This window comes from Melanaphis sacchari, unplaced genomic scaffold (genome assembly GCF_002803265.2).
Source record: "Melanaphis sacchari strain LSU unplaced genomic scaffold, SCAv2.0 Contig65_pilon_pilon, whole genome shotgun sequence".
In the NCBI taxonomy this organism is placed as follows: Eukaryota; Metazoa; Arthropoda; class Insecta; order Hemiptera; family Aphididae; genus Melanaphis; species Melanaphis sacchari.
In genome coordinates, this window is record NW_020271469.1 from 1,737,068 (window position 1) to 1,758,571 (window position 21,504).

At 25.2% G+C, this 21,504-nt stretch overlaps 4 protein-coding genes across 9 annotated transcripts; 1 reads left to right on the forward strand and 3 right to left on the reverse strand.

Annotated features, from left to right (window-relative positions):
- Positions 1-833: 833 nt before the first annotated feature.
- LOC112600568 (dnaJ homolog subfamily C member 8) lies at positions 834-2,980 on the forward strand. The gene is made up of 6 exons (XM_025347831.1): positions 834-917; positions 1,001-1,195; positions 1,257-1,415; positions 1,497-1,898; positions 2,746-2,869; positions 2,939-2,980. The coding sequence occupies exons 2-5, from the start codon at positions 1,127-1,129 to the stop codon at positions 2,857-2,859; spliced, it is 744 nt and encodes a 247-aa protein (XP_025203616.1). The 5' UTR covers positions 834-917; positions 1,001-1,126; the 3' UTR covers positions 2,860-2,869; positions 2,939-2,980.
- Positions 2,981-3,540: 560 nt separating this feature from the next.
- Positions 3,541-6,076, reverse strand: LOC112600555 (carnosine N-methyltransferase). Its single transcript, XM_025347814.1, has 7 exons — positions 5,683-6,076; positions 4,897-5,101; positions 4,642-4,802; positions 4,439-4,582; positions 4,202-4,367; positions 3,910-4,143; positions 3,541-3,850 (listed from the first exon to the last, which is right to left on the reverse strand). Exons 1-7 carry the CDS (start codon positions 5,766-5,768, stop codon positions 3,629-3,631), a joined length of 1,218 nt encoding a protein of 405 aa, XP_025203599.1. The 5' UTR covers positions 5,769-6,076; the 3' UTR covers positions 3,541-3,628.
- A 4,482-nt stretch (positions 6,077-10,558) lies between these two features.
- On the reverse strand, positions 10,559-12,058 carry LOC112600545. Of its 3 annotated transcripts, XR_003115006.1 has the most exons (3): positions 11,928-12,058; positions 11,731-11,868; positions 10,559-11,194 (listed from the first exon to the last, which is right to left on the reverse strand). XR_003115006.1 is itself a non-coding variant. In XM_025347801.1 (2 exons), the coding sequence occupies exons 1-2, from the start codon at positions 11,955-11,957 to the stop codon at positions 11,064-11,066; spliced, it is 345 nt and encodes a 114-aa protein (XP_025203586.1). In that variant the 5' UTR covers positions 11,958-12,058; the 3' UTR covers positions 10,559-11,063. The 3 variants fall into 3 exon arrangements, 1 of the variants encoding a protein (XP_025203586.1); XR_003115005.1 differs by having other exon boundaries at positions 11,731-12,058; XM_025347801.1 differs by having other exon boundaries at positions 11,744-12,058.
- Positions 12,059-13,536: 1,478 nt separating this feature from the next.
- LOC112600544 (probable uridine nucleosidase 1) lies at positions 13,537-19,366 on the reverse strand. Of its 4 annotated transcripts, none has more exons than XM_025347797.1 (6): positions 19,172-19,366; positions 14,961-15,033; positions 14,774-14,857; positions 14,460-14,658; positions 13,965-14,393; positions 13,537-13,897 (listed from the first exon to the last, which is right to left on the reverse strand). In XM_025347797.1, exons 1-6 carry the CDS (start codon positions 19,173-19,175, stop codon positions 13,589-13,591), a joined length of 1,098 nt encoding a protein of 365 aa, XP_025203582.1. In that variant the 5' UTR covers positions 19,176-19,366; the 3' UTR covers positions 13,537-13,588. The 4 variants fall into 4 exon arrangements, with proteins under 4 accessions (XP_025203582.1, XP_025203583.1, XP_025203584.1 ...); XM_025347798.1 differs by lacking the exon at positions 19,172-19,366 and adding an exon at positions 17,364-17,524; XM_025347799.1 differs by lacking the exon at positions 14,961-15,033.
- Between the last annotated feature and the right edge of the window lie 2,138 nt (positions 19,367-21,504).

Sequence of the window (21,504 nt, forward strand, 5' to 3'; positions counted from 1 at the left end):
TTAAATTTCGTGATACTTTACCAATGAAGAACTCTGGAAAACATTTTAATGGGGAGGAATTGAAAAAATGTAAAATGATTATAAATATCATACTGTATTACTCTTTATTTTAAGTATATATATATCAGTAGGTAATAATTATTTATACATGTTATACAATAATATAATACAACTCATTAAATTTGTAGGTTCAATAATTTATTATTTTTCCTGATATTTCAGAGATTAACCAATCTCTGCGTTCGCTTGTGAATTTCACATTTGAGAAGGTTTTAAATTTCAATAAACATTTATTCACAATTATAAAGGAACCGACAAAGGTCTTAGTTAATCTATGTTTAAAGCGCTCTCCAATTTTACGATAAATTTAGTATAAAATAATAAATGCATTATAAGTTGATAATTGGTATTCAAATATTCAATACGGTAGGTTATTATACTATTATAATATTAATTTTGAGCTTTAGCAAATTATTATAATATAATAATAATAATCATAATTCATAATACTATTACAGTTTAAAATATTTATAATAATAAACATGATGGATTTAAACTTTATGTTATGTCAATGCGACAATGCACAATGGTTGTAAATTGTAACGATCATTTATGAATGGACTATTTCTTTAATGTGTTATAAATTTAAATTTTAAATCTATACAATCAAACCACAGGGAAATTAATAGTTATCATAATTTATAGATATTAAAAATCTACATAAATTAAAAAAGTAATAACTATTATCTCTATTTTTCGATCTATAGTTAAAATCATAATGATAACAATAGAAATAATTAAATTGATAACGTTATTATTATTGTTATTTGTTAAGTAGTGACTACTTTAACTGTTTACTGTTTAGCGTCTTCAAAGTTGTAGTAATATTTTAATTATATTTAATAAATAATGTTGTTGTAAGTGAATATTCGATTTTAAGTCTTGTCAAAAATATTATGTTTTTTTCTGGTAGAAATATTATTTTGAAGAACGTTTTTAGATTTCAATCGTTTGCTAGCGCCAAGACCTATATGTGATTTTATTTTTCAAGTCAAATGAATTAATGTACTTCTGGCATTCAGTTTTAATAGATCTTACACTATAGACGGTCCGTCGGTATATAGGCATGGCTAACAAGTCGACGGATCCTGAATCGCCGATGAAAAGTGACAAGTTTGACAAATTTTATACAGAAGTGAGTTAATGGACATATCTTTCATTAATTGTTTGTTATTTTATTATGTTCTTTGTTATAGGTAAAAGAGATCGAAAAACGTGATTCTGTGTTGACATCTAAACAACAGATTGATAGGCTCCTGCGTCCCGGAGCTTCATATTTTAATCTTAATCCATATGAAGTACTCCAGTTAGACCATGACACACCTTTGGACGAGGCGAAGAAGAAATATAAAAGAGTAAGTTTCATAAATTTTCAATTTTTAAAACAAATAATTAATATATTGTAACTACTTTTTGATTATTATCAATTATTTTAGTTGTCTATTTTGGTACATCCAGATAAAAATCAAGATGATTTACAAAGAGCAAACAATGCATTTGAAACTGTTAACCGTGCATGGCGAACAATTAATAATGATGAATCTCGAAAAAAATGTCTTGAGATCATACAAGAAGCTAAAGACATGACTGAATTCGCGATTGCAGAAAAACGAAAAAAATTAAAAAAAGAAGGCAAAGATACAAAAGTTGAAGAAGATGATCCAGCTGTTATGAAACGTAGTATTTATGTTCAAACGTGTAAATTATTTGCTGATTTAGAACGTAAAAGAAAAGATCATGAAGCAAGAGAATTACAAGAAAGAAAAAGGAAACGGGAACAAGAAATAGATGAAGAACAAAAAGCAACAGTGTCAAAAGAATGGCAAAAAAACTTTGATGTGAGTTTAGTTATTGATTAATGATTATTATTTAGTATAGTATAGATAGTACTAACATAAGTATACACAGGTTCTCTTAACAAGGGAGATAATACTGCAGTAAGTGGCCTGGTGTGGCGTGGTGGTTGGCCTTAGTCACTAATGTGTTATGAGGTCAAGCATCAACCGGCATTACTAGCTCTTGGATGGATGACCACCCGAGTTCTTAGTGACGAATCTATAGCTCACACACGTGTTCCAACCCTTCTAACTAATTCTTACAAACAAACTTTACACAAAAAAACCTACGGTTCCTATCCATAGCTAATAGTTTTAATTGCCGAGCTTAAAAATAAGATCAATAAAAAATACTGTAGTAAGTTGGCTTCAAGGGTCTGAATCCCTCTTGAATTTATTTCAAACTATTGCTTTGAAAAGAACATTTTTAAAAACAAATCTTCTTACAAAATTGATTGCATTAAATATTTAGTTATTTGTTTTTGTTTAATAAAACTTGTAATACGAAAATGAAAGTCGCAGATTGTTTATTTTAATTGATGACATGATTACTAAACATTTTCACCATTTAAATTTTTTGTTATAAGTGGATTATAATTTAAAAAAAATATATATTCATTAAAATTTTAATCTCTTATGGTTTTTTTTAATTGCATTTAGTAAAATAATGTTTAATAACGGTATATATTTATCAATTTATCATAAATGCAATGATTAAACTGATCAACATACATATTTATTCAACAGATACTGTGCTACTAAAGTTATAGTGTCTTATTATTAGATAATTTATTTTTATATATCGCAGCATGTACAATTCTTTAATCAAAAAATATGTTTATAAATAAAGGAGTCAAGAGAAAGCAGAGTGAATAGTTGGAAAGCATTTCAAGAATCAACCAAAAAGTCAAGTAAAAAAATCAAAATTTTTAAGCCACCTAAACATAAAGCAGAATCAAGATAAAAAAAAACAGGTATTAGTATATAAAAATGAATATTAAGTATTTTTAAATGTATTAATATTTTTATTGTTTTATTTTCAGTTATAAATATGTATCACACTGTAAAATAAAATAAGTTTTTCCTTAAAACGCTTTATTCTTATTTTCTTATTACATGCATACAAATCTAATTAATATTTTTTTTCTAAAAATCAAATTATGTAAATTTAGAAAATAATATTATATTATTTTCTTATATTATAAGTCAAAGTTAAAAAAAACATCAGACTGCTTTTAAGATTATAAATATTTGTAAAAATAGTTCTTATCCTATAACAATTTCGGTGTATTTATAAAAAACAAAATGTTTCTATAAACTATATAGTATTTAGGTAACAATTATAATGTAATGAGTTACTTTATAAATTAATTGATATTTAAAGTTTAAATATAACATATTTTCTTAATTTAATTTAAATTAAATTTCAGAATGGTGGAAAATTAAATATTTAATTTTCAGACAAACTAAAATGTTAATTAATGACACAATTTGTTTTTGTACTTAACCTTCAATACAATATGTTATACATTAACTTTTAATATATTAATTAAATGTTTTTTGAATGAGATTCAAATTATTGTAGTATAGGTTATGAAAATACACATAAAATTAAAAATGTGTTTAGAAAAGAAAAGATAAATTAAATTTTCTTACAATATTAATATTATTATTTATTATCATCACAAAAATATCTTAATATTTAAAAAATTAAGTCTTTATCCATTGAGTGTTCAATTGGTTTCTTCTGTATCATGGCCATCATTATCACCACTGAAATTATTTGAGCAGACTTCATCATCAAGTGGGAAATCCATTCCATTTTCAGAAATTGATGGTGCTAATGATAATGGAAATTTTGGTTTGCGACACACAAAATATACACTTTTGTACTCGTATTGTAGCATAGATTGTGGATTTTGAGCATATTTGGTAGGCAAATTTAAAATTTCTTTCTAGAAAAACAGACAATTATTTTAGTAACTTAAATGATTTAAGTTGGATCCAAGCTTACTTCAAACCGAAAACCAATCCCTTTTATCACTTCTTTAATAACTTGGTAACTTGGTTCAATGGAATTTTGATCAAACACATTACTATAATGATACAATAATGGCCCTAAATTGACCCATATGCCACCAGGCTTAAGAATTTTATAAATAGTTTCAATAAATGCAACTATATTGTTGGCACAATCAATAAAAAAACATGTGGCAATACAATTCCATTCATCTTTATCAGTGTAAACCTATAATCATTTGAATAAACTAAATATCTTAACACATTTTAATCAAAAACTCTTATACTTGTAAAAAATCACCAGCAGCCATTGATATATGAGCACTTTGTGGTAACTCTTTGGCTGGATTGATATCAGGAAATGAAATGCATTGCATTTGGTGTTCAGTTTCTAAATTGTTATCACACTGATGAATCCACGGGTAAAGAACATACATATTAACACCTCGACATCTAAAAAATTATATAGATATAAAAAATAAAAATAAATTTCAAACAAATATTGCAAGAAAATAATAACTTACCTGTTTAACACAAAATTTGATGCTATTAACATGAACACAGAAAATTCATTTCCTTGACTTGTGTAACCTAATTTGGCAATTTCAAATACCAATCTTCCAAGACCAGCACCAGGTACCAAAATTTTAATTTCAGATGCTGTAACACTAAAGTTATTTGTTTTAAATAATTTGTAACAAAGTTATTAAGGATAATGAGCACATACGATTCTAATGGAAACTCTTTTAAAATTTCATCAATTATAGGTTTATAACAAGTGTTGCGTTCTTCTAATCCTTCAGTGCTCCAATCTCGTACAAACTGTTTCAGAGTTGATTGCACTTTTTCCAAATCAGATTCAATTGGTGTGTATTTATCAGTTGAATGCTATAACCATTAAATATTAGAAAAATCACAAATAAGAAACATTTATATCTAATTAATAATTAAATTATTTATTTATTGATGTGATTATTATTACCCAACCATCTAGGCTAGGAGTATTTTGATTTTCAAATAAATATGCAGTATCTTTAATCATTTCTAATATAACATTGTAATTATAATCTACACAATGTCTTATAGTTTCCAAACTATTACTGTAGTTAATCAATAGTCTTTGATGTTGTTCTGGTAATGATTTCAAGTAGTTTATGGTCTTGGTAAGTCGGCTTAAAGAATGAATTCTGAAAAAACAAACAAATGTTATTGATATAATTACTATTTTGTAATTTAAATTTAAATATTTTATTTATATAATGATAAATGTTGACAATATGATCAAAATGATTTAGTATTAATATTTTTTAATTAAATATATGAAACAATATTGATTTAAAGAAAATGACTCAATATATTTTTAATGATGATATAATGTATTAGTACTTTGGGATATTTGATTTTTGACAAGTAGGAGAAGGATGAAATTAATCATTAAGTATAATAAATGAATAATATTTATTATTTTATTGAATTGATTTTTGACATGCACAAATTATATTTTGTGATATATTGTCAAACTTTAAATTGCTGTTTTTTAAATTAGATGTAATAGGAAATTATTGAAAAAACTAACAAAGCGTTTGTTAAAGATAGACACGAGAGTAAGAAGATTTATAATAATTAAATACAGTATTAAAATATACTTCAAGCACTACAAAGGACTTTTATTTTTATGAACAATGGATAAGTAGTGGATTTAAACCAACAGTCAATTATTGATGTGTTAATAGAAACACAAAACACAATAATAATAGAATGGTATTACCTGTAGAACATAAATGCAGTTATTATTCGCTGGAAACTCTTTTTTTCTTCTTCTATGTTCTCTTCATCTGTGTGACAAAAATCCATTTTAAATAAGTATGTTTTTTGTTGCTTATCAATTTGAAAGTCTAAGGTAAGAAAATATTATAGTTTAATATAATCTATTTAAAAAAATATACAACAGCTGTAGTTAATCGTTTCTATTAAGAAAATAAACACAATTTTAAGCGGTTTATAAAAAATAATCCGAAAGCAACATGTTAGTATGTTACATGTGCTCGGAATCCGAAATTGAGTGAGAAAAATAATCAAATCTACACTCTACAGTACAAACGTGATGATAAAGTAATAAGTAATAAATAATAATAAAAATGGATACGGGAAATTATAACTTGAGTTGTAGTAAGTGAGCTTATAAGTATTAATAATTAGTATGATAATAAACTGTGTATATAAACAACCTATGTGATAAGGAGTTTATAAACTGCATCTCGGTAGTGGTATTATAGCACTCCTTGAACCGATTATAAAACGTAAAATCATTGTCAATTGTCATACCACTCATACCTACGTTCTGGAATCAGCATGGCAGAATTGCACTTGCCACTTGGATTAAAAAAAAATGTAATGGTTTAGCTGCACTCGGATTTAAATCAGGTAAATATTAAACTGCATTTGTAAAAAAAAAAAAAAAATTGTAAAAAGTTAAAAGGTTGAAAAATAAACTTATAAAAATGTTACTTATCTTGTTTGTGAACGTTACAGAGTATTTAATAATATTGATTCATATAATGTCATTTAGACAACATGAATATTTTTTTCACGGTAGTTAATTTATGACCATATTTATACTTTATTTATATTAATTATGACTATGAAAATCTACTTAATTTATTTCGAAAATGATTTTAAATTCAGAAAAGTTAAAAAGAGCTGATCAAAATATTTATTAATCCCTAAAAATGATTAAGGGAGAAATTATCAAAGCTCCTGTATAATTAACAATTTTAATAAATAATAATGACACGAACTTAATAAATAATATAAAAACATATATTTCACGATCATCGAAAAAAAAGTATTTGATCTTATCAGAATATTTTAATGGCACTATTATCCAAATTCTAAGTATATTTGTATTTATTGATATCTTAACACAATTATAAATAGATACTTACGTTTTAATACAAAATACTGACATAAGACCTTAAACTACACTGTGCCAGACAAAAATAATCAAAATAAATTAACTTCTATGCTTACAATTAATTACCAGGTTACAGTTTTTAATTTTAGTTTGTTAAAATTACTACAAAATATAATTTAAAAGCTTAAAAAAATGAATGTCACACTTATAATACATAAATTATGTATAATATAATTTTATTAAAAAATATTTTTTACCAGACCAATGATTAAAATTGTAGTCAGTTCTAAGTCTGTCAGTGAAAGGGAAATTAATGTTTTCTAAACTTTGATCTCCTTTGAACACATAATATTTTTATAGAAATACCTTTTTTTAGTTAGTTCGACCATTACCTGTTTTTTACCCATGTGAAATTCGATCATATCTTCCAATATTGCGTTAATAATCATAAACATTTTAGGTGCCACACAACAGTACATTTTTACATTTTTAATATTCAAAAGTTACGCAAACACCAAACAAAAAATCTGTTTTTTAACCTATGTTGATTCGAGTTTCAAAAACAAATATGCATCTCTGAGGTCCAGAGTTATACTTAATCTCTGTATAATATTGTGTTGTTTTTTACCTTATGACTTGTACCAAGGTAAATACATTATTCGCAAATAATGCAAACTAAAAAAAAAACTATGATTATTGTATCATGTTATACCAACATGTATACAATTTTATATAAATTTTATATTAAGTAATGGGACTAAAATAAATACCTTGAAATCATCGATTTTATTTTGGGTGGAGAAAGGATATTTCTCAAGCACTGCCTAGATTTTTTGTCTACGGGTCAAAAATTCATATAAATTTAACTTTAATAGTGGTTATACAAATTTGTAGATGGAAATAATTAAACATACCTACATAATATTATATATTATATAAGTATTTATATAATAATATATAACATCCAACAAATCAATAATTAAAACTTAAAATAGTTTTATATTATTATATTTATTTTCTTTTATTATATCGTAAATTTGTGACTGATCAAATTATATTATTTCATTAAATAGTTAGAAGCAAATATTTATATTTTTAAATATAAATATACATGTTTAAAATAACCTATTGTATTTTAAATTGTAAAACAATTATTGAAAAGTTATTTCTTTATTCTTTTTATTAAATTTTTCGATAATTTCATTGCTATAGTCTATAACTTAATTTTTAACTATTATTCTTTAATTTATTATTAAATTTATCAATTTTTTATCCATAGTTTGATTTGTTTCATTAGTTTAATAAAATAACAACTATGAAATTTGTAAGTAAGATTGCAAAGATAACATACTATATCATAATATAGTATAAATTATTGCACAATACTCGTATATAGAAAAATTCATTTATATCAAGAACATGTATTGATATTTGATACATTATCCTAATTCAACTTTTGATATTTATATGTTTTGATACATTATATAGACTCGTTAATTACATAAAATGTGTATAGAAAATAGAATTATGTACTTATAGTTTATGCTTAATTTGATCCTTACTTATAAGTAATTTTTTACTGCGGTGTTTGAAAAATAAAAAAGTTTGAAAAAATTTAACACGTTTATTTGGTCGTTAATTTAAATTAATAATTAAATTTTAAAATAAGACTGAGTAATAGGTATGTTGTAATTTTTGTAACTTTTTTTTATAAAATTGTTTTTTATGTATATTGTAAATTTAAATCTTATAAAAGTAATAACATAAAATATACATAAAATTATAATAAAATTAATTATTAAATATGAAAAATAAATTTAAAAAATTTAAAATAATCACTGCAAGGAAAGTACAAAAAACATTAAAATCATACCCAATTTAAAACATAAAACTAATATGATAAAAAATATATTGAAAAAATATCATTGTTAAGTAAGTAGATATGTTTTGTTTAAAAATTAAATTGTCAAGTCAAAATAGTCCCCTTTCTGTAAATTGTAATTATCAATTATAAAATTCGTTTTGCTGTAAAATAGGTGTCATTGAGTGTACCTCATTATTGACGACATCTCACATCAATGGATGTATTAAATTTGAATTCAATAATAAATCATTGAATATAAAAAAAAGATTGAGTCAGTTAGGCTTGAACTGGGCCACTGTGTACTAACTGGCCTTTTTTTATATTGTATCTATGGGCCGCCTGCTTATTGAGAATAGTAGACCGATATCCCCCCAGTCCGGGCCTGGTGTCAGTCTATTGCCTTTATTAATTTTATTATAAGTATATTTTATTATATATTTTAGTAATTAATTTTATTATTTGTAATACAATAGGAATTATACGGTAGATATAAATAGTAAATAGCTAAAATTAACATTAAATATTTTTTAAATATATTTACGTATGATAAAATATAATAAGATACGTTAATGGTAACACCAGTAATGCCATTGATATAATGATGTATAATTTATATTTAATAAACAATAGTTACAAGCTTATCTAATAACTATATGTACACTTTAATACGGATAGCTGAAATCTGAATTCATATTAAAAAATTAACTATAAATAATATAAAAATGTATACGTGATATTAAAATTCAGAATACATCATAATCAAGTAATAAAACAAGAAAGAAAATAATCGCATGAATTTAATATAAGAGAAAATATTGTTAATTAATTTTCTATAATTGATGAAATTATCTAAATCGGGTAAATTATTATAATATTTTTGTAATAAAGACCCTTCTGATTTTAAGACTGAGTAAAATAGTGCAATTAAATGGAACAATAAAATAACAATTATATTAAATTCTAAGTGTAGTAACGAATATAATGATTTTACAATCATGAGTGTTTTTTGTCTGTTTACACTATAGTCTATAAGTAATTAAAAAATGCTTAGCCTTTCAAGTTTGAGGGTAGTTTTGGATAGTAAATTAAATCTAATATAATCGGAAAAAATAAACAAACAAAAAAATAAGGAAAAACATGAATTTTCACGCTAAAGTAGTTTTCAATAAAATGTTTATCAAACTACGGTGATTAATTTTAAGATATTATTAATTTTAAATTATGAATTGTTATTAACTTAAATTAATAACAATAATATAATTTGATATAAATATAATAATAATTTAATAAACTAGTTAAATTATCCGGCTTCGCCCGCGTGTAGTTTGTGCTTTCTCAAAATGACTGAAATGACGAATAAAATTAAATTGTGAATAACAGATTACTTGTAGGAGTATTTGGTATAACCTTGTGAAAAAAAAATGGAAAATATTAAATAGTGTCTTCACAAAATGGAAATATAAAAAAATCCTGTTCTTTTATTATATTTAAGGATTATAATTTATAAAGAATATTACTCTAACCTGATAAAAAAAGACAATTTGAATTTTGAAATCAAGTTTAACACATCTATTACAATTAAAGCTATTCCTCTCGATATCGAACCGTCGTGGTATTACACTTAAATTTTTTTAATTAGATGGTAGTTTTTACAGTAAAACGTTAAATATTTAAGTATTTTTGTCAGATTTTGACCATTTTAACTCGAAAAATAAAACATGTAGGTACATGCAATAGCCAATATGAATAATAAAAGATTGAATTATAAACAGTTTTTTTTTGTGTACACAAGAATAATATGTAATTAATATGATACATGATAATATAACCAAAGTAATTTTTATAACAATCATCAAATAAGGATTAATTCAGCAAAGACAATAACAAAAATACTTAAAAATTACTCTGACAGGATATATGGATAAAAGTAAGAAAGAACCGATAACATTTGTGTGAATTAAACGATTCTGGCGACTGCGGTTATCACTATATTCACATTACTTCATCCGGTCCCTGGCGGACGAATGATTATGCAGTGTTGGACATAGAGTTGTGAGCACGCGACGGACTGAAAGAACGACTTGTGCGATGTTGTGCACTTTGATAGACGGTGACGGAGGGCGATGGTAGAGACTAGAGACTCAGGTAAGTGCAAGTGCATTTGCAAAGGAGTGCAACAGTTGTAACGCGTGGATAGCAGCCGGCCGTTTGTGTTCATCCGACTGGAAGCCGGGATTAAAATTCGGTGAATCACCAAAGTGGTTTTCAAACCCGATATGTCGTTATTGCCCCAGTGCCCCAATGGCCAAATTCGGATGGTCGATTGGTGATGTCGCACACTGATGCGTCTGGAAAACGCATGCGGCCCGTATCAATAAATTACGTCTTGGCGTCTGACAACTGTCCGTAACTTCACTTGCATTTCAAGATGTCGAGGACACACGTTCCGCCGATTCTTGGCCAAATCTGTGTCAGTGCAGGTGCCACCGCAGTCACTGTCATCTGCGGGTAACGATAAGTCGTATCGATGTCCAACATTTGATGGAAGTAACCGAATTGGTTCCCGTTTAAAAAAGGTATTTTATTAGGTCGAGCCGAATTGGTTCCCGTCTGTGTACAGGTAATTTTTAATTTTTAATAATTGGAACAAGATATAAATTAGATAGTATAAAATATAAATATACCTACACGGTTACACTCTATAGTCTATAGCAGTTAGTAAATATGTTTTCAAAAAAAATTCGCGGGCCAAGTTTTAACTTTTATTATAATTACTATTATTTATTTTAATTTTAATATTTTGTACCTACACCTAAAAGTGATGACTATAGTTGATTTCCAAATCAACAATTTAAAATTGTATATATTATATCATTTTTTTTAAAACACACATTAACGCACATTTTTAACCAAGCCTACTTTTTAGTTGACGGTCTTAAGTTTGTAAAATTGAGAAGGAAAATGTGCGTAAATAAACGGAAACCAATTCGGCTCAACTTAATAAAATACCTTTTTGAATAGGAACCAATTCGGCTTACCTTAATAAAATACCTTTTTCTAACGGAAACCAATTCGGCACATGGAGTTGGAGCTCGGGAACCAATTCGGTATCAGCCCATTTGATATCTATGTAGTCCTGCACTATAATCGATATCCGCCAATACCTACATGTTCGTCTGAAAAATACGAAATCAAAATAATTGTGAAATAGATAATATAATGTGTACCGCCTTACACGATTATTTGCTATCGGTCTCCTTCCCATTTTTTTGTGTTATTGTAACTGTCAAGGATAATAGAATCGATCAAATACTTTCTTTAAATCGATAAAATTTAGTATGAATTTATCATTTAAATTGTTGTGTATGAAATGAGAAGTATTAGATATTAATATAAGATGATCAACAGTAGACATATTTGAGTGAAGGTTAAATTGATTAGGCGAGAAAAGTTTACAATTATTTAAGAATGACATTAATCTTAATTAATCTTAAGAATTTTTGAAACAATTAAAGTGAAAACATTAATTTTCTTTACAATTAGAAGAATATTTTCCAGAAATTAGTGATCTATTAAAAATAATGAAGAAAAAAAAAGAGATAAAGTTGACTATTTTTAGATTCTGAGCGGAACTATAAGAATGTATTGATTTTACAATAATCGGTTTTATTTGTGTTTGACTTCCCTTTTTAGGGTATTAAAAATGCTGCGATTTTGAACTTTGGGATTGGTTTCTAATTGGTTTTATATGGTACTCCGGAGATAAAAAAATCCCATAACTTTTCTTAGTGATCAGAAAAAACAAAAAAAAATAAATAAATAAATAAATTTAGGAAAAAAGGAAATTTTTATTAGTTTCTAACAAAATTTATTTCTTTAATTTTTTATAATTTCAAAACAATTCATAATTGTAGATAATTGTAATTTTTAGTGTTTATATCGGCAATTTATAAACAAATAATTTAGTATTCAAAATATATTTAAAATAGGTAATGACATTTTCGATTTATTTTTGATAACTATTTTGTTATTAAAAATTTATATCCAATATTTGAAAATTTAAAATAAGCAGGTTCTTCTTAAATTTTGCAAGCGTTTGGAGCTAAATTTTTACGGTATTGGATATATTCACTCGTAAAATAACTATTTATCCTCTAACGATTTTTGATATTTTATTGTAATTCAAAAATGAATTATCAACATTATTATATACACTTAAAATTTGCACTAAATGTTTATACTACATTGAGAAATACTTAGAAATTTTTTTTTTTTGTAAAAAACAGGAATATTTATGCTACTCGTAAACCAGATTTTAACAAAATTGATTTCTTTATTTTTTTATAATCTAAAATCAAACAACTATAGATAATTGAATTATTCACCAAGTGTTTATATTATCAGTTGTTATTTTTATTATATGATATTTTTTACTTGGGTCATGTCGGTCACGGTGTTAAAAAGATTAAAATGCACTATTCTAGGCTAAAATTGACTTACTCTGGTAACCTGGTTTACATGATACACTATGTTAATTATTAGAGTATATTTTATACAATATTAATAAAGCGTATTTAAATGTAAAAAAGATATATTGTATAAAAAAAAATTGATTATGAAATAAAATATCCTATTAATTTTTAAAATTTAAAAAAATATTTTAAGTCGGAGATTATTTTAATAAGATGTATAATAATTTATAATGGATTTTTGAAAGTAAAAGATATACAGTGTATGTTAGTTTTATATTTTTACAGATAACTTTAATTATAAATATTCACAATAATTGATATTAATAATTAATTAATCAGTATTAAAATTTTTGATATTTCAATTAATCCATATTTGATAGAAAAACTGCAGGCTTATAAAAAAGACTAATACATTTTTTTAAATTTATGATAAATATGATAGAAGAATTTTTTGGAATTTTTCAACATCAACTTCTTGAATAATTTCAACATTTTTTGGCTTGTGAGAGTTTTCTGAATAATCAATTAGTATTCCACCACGTGCTTCGCCTTCTATAATTGGTGTTATATTTGTAACAAACGACTTTTTAATCAATTTTGGACACAAAATTGCTGCTGCTATTAAAGAATCGCAAGGTTGCCAAGTTGGTAATTCTGTAATTTTTGATTCTGCTTTATTTAAAAATTTCAGAAATTTCGAATTGATACCACCTAATACATTTTTTCTCCATGACTATAACAAAAAATAAGTTATAGATAAATTATTTAAAGTAGGTAATATTTAATTATGCATATTTTACCGATGATATATTAATTGATAAATTTGTCTCCCAGGGTAGTAATAAACTAACTTCTCCTCGAGTTGAATTAAAAAGTATAAAATTACTTTCTGCATCCGAGCCAAAATTGAATTCAACACCTGGACTTATATTCCCATTTCCAGTAACACTACCACCCATGACATAAAATCGCTTGACTTTATGAACAAATTTTGGATCAAGTGATATGGCAAGCGCGATATTTGTTGTTGGCCCAAGTACAAGTATACTCAATTCACCAGGATATTTATAAGCTAAATCAATTAATGCAATTGCTGCATGCTTTGATCTGTCAATATTACCAATAATTTTTTGATTGAATTCAAAATCACCAAATCCATCATTGCCAAAGAAATTATCAGATGTATGATTACGAGTGAGAGGTTTAAAAGCACCACTGTAAACTGGAATCTATAAAAAAATATTAATCACTTGCTTTAAAATTCATGTCAATAAATAATTGTTTATCTTGTTTACCTTTGATTCATTTGCGATTGTCAATGTCTTAAGCACATTTTTTTCGACATTTTTCAAATTGGTGTTACCATAGGTGCAAGTAATTGCCACAATATCGAAATTTGTGTTGTTGTTTGCACACGCTGATAGTAGAAGTAAAATTGCCATTGCATCATCAGCACCAGCATCCGTATCAATCACAAGTGTATCACTTTTCGCTCTAGTGTAATCAATTTAATTGAATTTATACATTGTTTTGATAAAATACTTTGATAGCTGTTACTTTTATGGGAAAAAAAATCGTTAAATTTAAAATTTTATGAAAATGAATTTACCCTTTTAGAATTGTCATCAAAACTAATCCAAGTGGAATTATCAATACTTTTCTTTTCATCATTATTGGTAACTTATTATTTAACCTACAAAATAATAAGAATAATGTAAATTGCTTGTTAAAATAAAAGAGTATGTGTTTGTCAATACGTCATTATTATTTATTATTATTTAATGTTATAAACTTACATTGAAGGTCGGTAGTTAATTTGGCTGTTCACCAAACGTTGATACACGTTTTTTTGTTTAATTTTGAAAACACCTTAGTATTAAGACCGGTTAATTGTTAAGTGTGTACAGTTTTATTTCATGGTTAAATATTGATTATTAGCTCTATGATTAAATTTGAATTACTGACTTTAACTAAGAACATTTATCTGATGAATTTTATTAGGTAATTCATATAACATACATCATTATAGTATAACATAATTCGTGTATATAATGAACGGACAATTTATTTTTATATCTTTGCATGATAAGCATCAAAGTATTATTATAATGTATTATATTTTAATTCATTTTATTTTTATTGCTTGCAAATTTAAAATTAATTACGTATATCATTATGTACATTAGTAAATTACTAAGTATAATTAAAAATAGGTTTGTAGTTCATAACATACACATTTTTTTATACATTTTATTTATAGTACATTATTATGTTTCGTATTTATTACATTTAGGTATTGTTATTATACATTGTATTTATAGAACATTATTATGCTTCGTCAGTATAACATTAAATCATTACAATTAGATAACAAATTTAAAATTCTAGGGAGGGTAAGTGCCCTGTCTTGTACCCCCCTCCTATGTGGACACCCATGACATGAACATATATATGCACATATTATTTACGTATGCATAAATGATCTACGCAAAGACTTGGAAAAACTCAAGTTGGATAACCTACATTTTGGACATGTATTTATATATACTTCTATGTATTTTTCTATCATATAAGTTATACTTTATACATTGATGATAGATTGGTTGTGTAACAAATCAAATCAAAATAGGTACGTTGGTAATTTTTATTATAAAAAGCATAGTAATAATAGTAAATTGAAAAAAAACAAATAAACATTAAATAATATTGATCAAAACCAAATTTTCAACATCTTTAGAAATTGTCAGGATAAATATAAAATAGATAAATTTGTTGTAATAGATGAATGATAAAGTTTGTAATCAATTTTCAGATCTTAAGAGTTAAGAGAACGTTAGACCCGCCGTTTAAATGTTGTATTATTAGTTTTAATATTAGAGCGAATTGATGCTGTGAATATTAAATGTAAAAATATTACAAAATGTTTTTCGTGTCAGTTTTTTTCTATGTTTAAATTTTAAATTACGATATTTTACATTCTCATATCGATAATAATCATATGATGCTTCTTTTTATTCTTCGTCTATGGATTAATAGAAGTTTTTCATAACAAATTTTTCGCCCATTTTTATTTCTATCTCCTAAAATTTACAGGTTCATTCATAACTCTGAATCTCTGTTTAGTTGTCCTTATTTTGGCCGTCTTATTGTTATTTTTCCATTGAACATCCATTTTATTGTCTTTTGAATAGTCTGATTTCTGGCAATTTTTTATATTATGCTCTGTCTATAACTCGCTTAAAATTTAGAATATCGAAAAATACTAATGTAAAATACACAAAATGTACTTACTTTTCAATTTGGTTATAAGTTGATTCACTTTAATTTTAATATAAAAACTACTTAACTACTTCACTATCTTATTTTGTACGTTTGTATTATAGACTGACAGACTGAGTTCTGAGACTACACTACGTATGTGTCCTAAATGCTAACAAATATTCTAAATCTCATGATTTTGCCTAAAAAATGTTACGACTTATATTATAATTGCATATATTTTTTGTGTAAAAAATTGTTTAATTTATAAGATACATTTTAATATTAAATCAAGAGCTCTATTTCATTATATATATTTTATCGACTTATTTAACCTGTAAGTATAACTATTTAAGAATATTAACTAATCGTTTTTTTAATTATTAGAATTATTTGAATGTTATTTAATAGCAATCCTTTAACGATTATCAGTCAATAAATTTAAAATAACTTATACGCTTAAATATAAATAAATTTAATATTTATAAAATTTTAACTGGTGAACATTACAAAAGTTATTACATTAATATTAAAAGTGAAAGCATTTTTTTTTGTAAGAATATTTCCTATATGTATACCTACTTTGTATTTTAACAGTAAGTATTAAGTATCTACTAAGTACCTATTTAATATACATAACAATATGAAATATAGCCGCAAATGAAATATTTTCTTTTTTGAATAGTTATTGGTACTTATCTAATTATTTAATGAAGTATTTAAGTTATGTTTCAGTTATTTCAATGAAAATGAACATACTTTATTATTTTAAAATATTAAAATGTTCTTTTAGTTCTTTTCTGATTATTAATTTTTTTTTTTTTGGCTTAGTAAAAAAGTCATCAATAACCATTCGCTTAAGTATAGATATTATTATTTTTAAGTTATGTTGAATGATCGTGAAAATTGTTCTTGGAAAATAATTAAATCAAGTTTCTCACCAATTTAATAATTGTTGACTGATGTAATGTTTTATTTACGATTTGAAAATCTGAAGTGAAAATGTTTGTTCTTCAATTGTTTATTTTCACTGAAATTGTAACTATAAATAAATATTGCAACTTGTTTAAAACATACTGTACTGCGTGTAGTGTAGGTAAATTCTATTATGGGGCTCATTCTATAATAGGTTGTACGCGAAACAAAAAGTTTCGGATGACTTTCACGATCCTAGCGGATTTTCTGCAATAGTGGTTATTAAATAAAATGTTGATTTTTTTAAATATTTTTAATTTTTATATTATACTTATACATTTATATTAATAATTATCATAATCGGCATATGACGACAATGCATCACGTAAAAACATTGTTGTTTAACGTTTACTTACTTAAGTACATTATAGTCTTTGTATACGTTATGCTTTTAATCAAAATGTATTGAACATATTTTAATCTACATATAAAGATATAAAACATTAATCATTGTAGAGACATAACGAAGATAACTATGAATATTGACAAAATGAAACAAAAATGGATGGCAATGTGCAAAATCCATTATAGATGTTACTACTTTTAAAATTGATAATTATGTTTAATTCTACCTAATTATTAGCATGTGGAATTTGGGTAAATCGTGGAATCATATCTATCTAAAATTGGCGATATTGTGGTGTTAATACTTATACATTATACATGGCTTAGAAAAAATGTTATAATCCAAATATTTCCAAGACTACCTCGCATTTAACCTGATAATAAACTGTGGATATATAGTTAATTAAATAAAATCGTGAATTTATTTTATAAATTTACGTTTTTATGTTGTAATCGCTATATCATCGCAATATGTGTATTACATACATTTCTTAATAATTACAATCAATTATTTTTACCCGATAAATAATACTTAATACCTAATAAGTAGGGCTTTAATGAAATATGCCTTAAAATATGCAGATTAAAATAAGAAAGACTAAAATAGTCGAAAATAATAACCATTATAAAAGTATCAAGGAGATAAGACTATTTCATTTAGAATGTATTCCACTAATTGTTTAACGCAGGCATGATATATTGATTAATCAAATGAAATAGTAACTAAAATGTTTTAATTTTAATAAATTTACGGTTGTGACATTTTCCATTTATTTTATATATATAGTATACAAAAATATAATTTATTGCAATTTTTTTTTTATAAGATTTTGGCCAAAAATACGCTAAATATGCAATATACAAAATAAAACTTTACTTAACCATAATACCTACCTCAAAATGGATTTCTATGTCATCTAGCATTAAATATAACTTAGCGAGATTAATAATGCTGAAATGTATGGACTCATAAGCCCTGCTAATAAGTTATAAATTATTACTATAAAATATATTTAAATGAATATTAATTAGATATTAAAAATTTAATACGATTATAGATGTACTTTTTATTTAAAAATTACGGTAATCGAGATAACTCAGAAATACCTGCAGTATATCAAATATAATTGCATAAGTAAATGGTTTACTTTCATTACTAAAAATCTATTGTTTATGTAGATACAGGCTTTAAGATTAATACTAAGGAAATCATTATGATATGATTTCACTAAGTCCTAACTTCAATCGAGAAGAATTGTATCAAAAACATAACAGAACGACAACATTTAAACTCGTGTATAATATTAATATATAAAAATATTGTTGATTATAAATTATAATACGAATTAAAAGTGAAAAAAAAATTGTAACTTAAATTAAAAATGTATAAATATTAAAAATTAAATCAAATATCTATATGTGTACATACTCATATTTATCGTAGGCTGACCTTGCACCACTGTGATGTAACAAGCACACTCGTAATCGATTTTATTTGTTTTTGTTACACTTATACTCAATTTCGGCGTTTTATAAGATTATAATTCTAATTGAAAATTTATAGACATTCATTTTTAATTTAGAATGTTTAGATTGAACTTTCGATTGCGATACCTATCAGTGATTATTTGCTAAGTGCTAAGTTACAGTGACAAGTATATGAAATTATACATAATTATAAAATAAATTATATAGCCTGGTATGACATAGTGGTTAACCTCAGTCACTAGTGTTCTGAAGTTAAGCATTGGCCGATGTTGTTAGTTCCTGGATGGTCAATGGTCACCCATCCGGGTTTTTAGTGACAAATCCTCACTACGTATAAACGTGTTCCAAAAACAGTACCTTCCCCACATCCACAGCAAAAAACCGTCTACTGACAATAGTCATTACTGTTGAAGCCTAAAAAAATAAATTACATAGTATTGTATTATACAATTTGTATACTTATTTAACACCTATAGCGAATAATTTAGTAGGTATAAATGTCACCCCAAAAATATTAAAAGACAAAAGTTCTTATAAGTGATCTCATCGTTTTATCTGCATTATGATTTTAAAATTTTAAATAGTAGTTATATTTGTTAACTATTAGGTTGTATACATTTTTTTTAAAAATAATTTCTATACAGAATAATAATATTGTAATTAGGTTATCTCTTCAAAGTCTAAGCGTTCCCACACTAGCAGCTGGTCTCCCTTCTCATGTTTATTCATATAATATGCTTTTTTTTTTTAACTGTAATATTGTGTAGGTACTGACTATCTGAATTATCTTATACTTTACTAATATAAAATGTTTGTATAACAGTAATACTAAAAATCATATATGGGGTAAATTTATTATTACAATTTTATATAGTCTATGTGTGCTATTTTATTTATGAAAACTGTAAATAATTTTTGACGAGTTTTGTTTTTCGATCAAACAGGCGTGCATATGACTAATAATTATTGTAGAGTTTACAATCATACAATTATATACCTTACAATTTTTCGACAGTAGCTGTTTAGAAATAAGTAAACATAGACGAGAGCCGTTTGGAACTGACGATTTTACAATGATTCTTTTAAATTTGTTATTATAATTACATTTGATACAGACATTGGTTAGTAATTTATAATTGATAATTGCTGATCAATTATTTTGTTAAAATTATTTTGATTTATAAGGTACTATAATAAGTAGATCAGATGATCTTTCGGTCGTCGCCTTTACTATTTAATCGATATAACAACAGTAATAATGACATTACTATTATTTTAAAATCTTTTCGAATTTTAGTGAAAAATTGGGCACCCTGAGTGCGTCCTTAAAATGTTCTTTTACTGTTCCGAATGCGTTCGGAATAAGGTCTCACCTGAGTGCGTCCCAGTTCATTTAGAGTTACCCAGGGTGGACCACGAGGAGATGAACTGGTTTACACCCCAAAAATATTTAGTTATTTAATTATATTTATTATAAAGTTTATTATTATTATGTTTATTTAATTATTTAGATTTACATCCATTTTAAACTGTTGGTTAATATTTAAATTATTTTTATTGACTTTTCAGTGCCATGATTTTCACATAATCATATCTAGAAATTTATAAAATGTTAATTAAATATATTTAAACAAACTAAAGAAGGTATATACATCTACTACACATACTGCACATGGTTGTCAAAGACTAGTTATGAATAATAGATTTCTACGTATGGACTATAGTGTAAATGCAAGCAGTGTAATATTGTAAGATATCAATGTATTTTATCCATAAAGACAAAATATTGTTAGCAATAATATGCGGACTAACATGGGATATACTCACAAAATATTTATGATATTATCACGGACGCAATAGGGCTTACAGCAGTAAGATATGATTATCGGGACGCACTTCGGCGACACCCGAAAAATAAGCCACAAAATATTTTTATGTCCCAAAAAGTCGAATTTAATTCATCAACAATAATAAAACTATTATATATGTACTTAATGATGAGCAGCAGGTAATAGGTTGATAGATCACCTTACTCAAAATAGTTTTCATGTATAATAATTTATTCAAATTAAACACCATTACAGTTGTCCACTGTTGTAACTAGTGTACAGCTAGAGAGTACCCACTTTCACTTTTTCTAAAGTCGATAAAAATTTGTTTAGAATAACCTTTAAAGTTTAATCATGATTTTAGTTATTTATACTGATTAAAACCACTTTTAAAAATAATTAGATGCTAAACTTATTATCTTTTAGCAATAATACTTTAAACTAC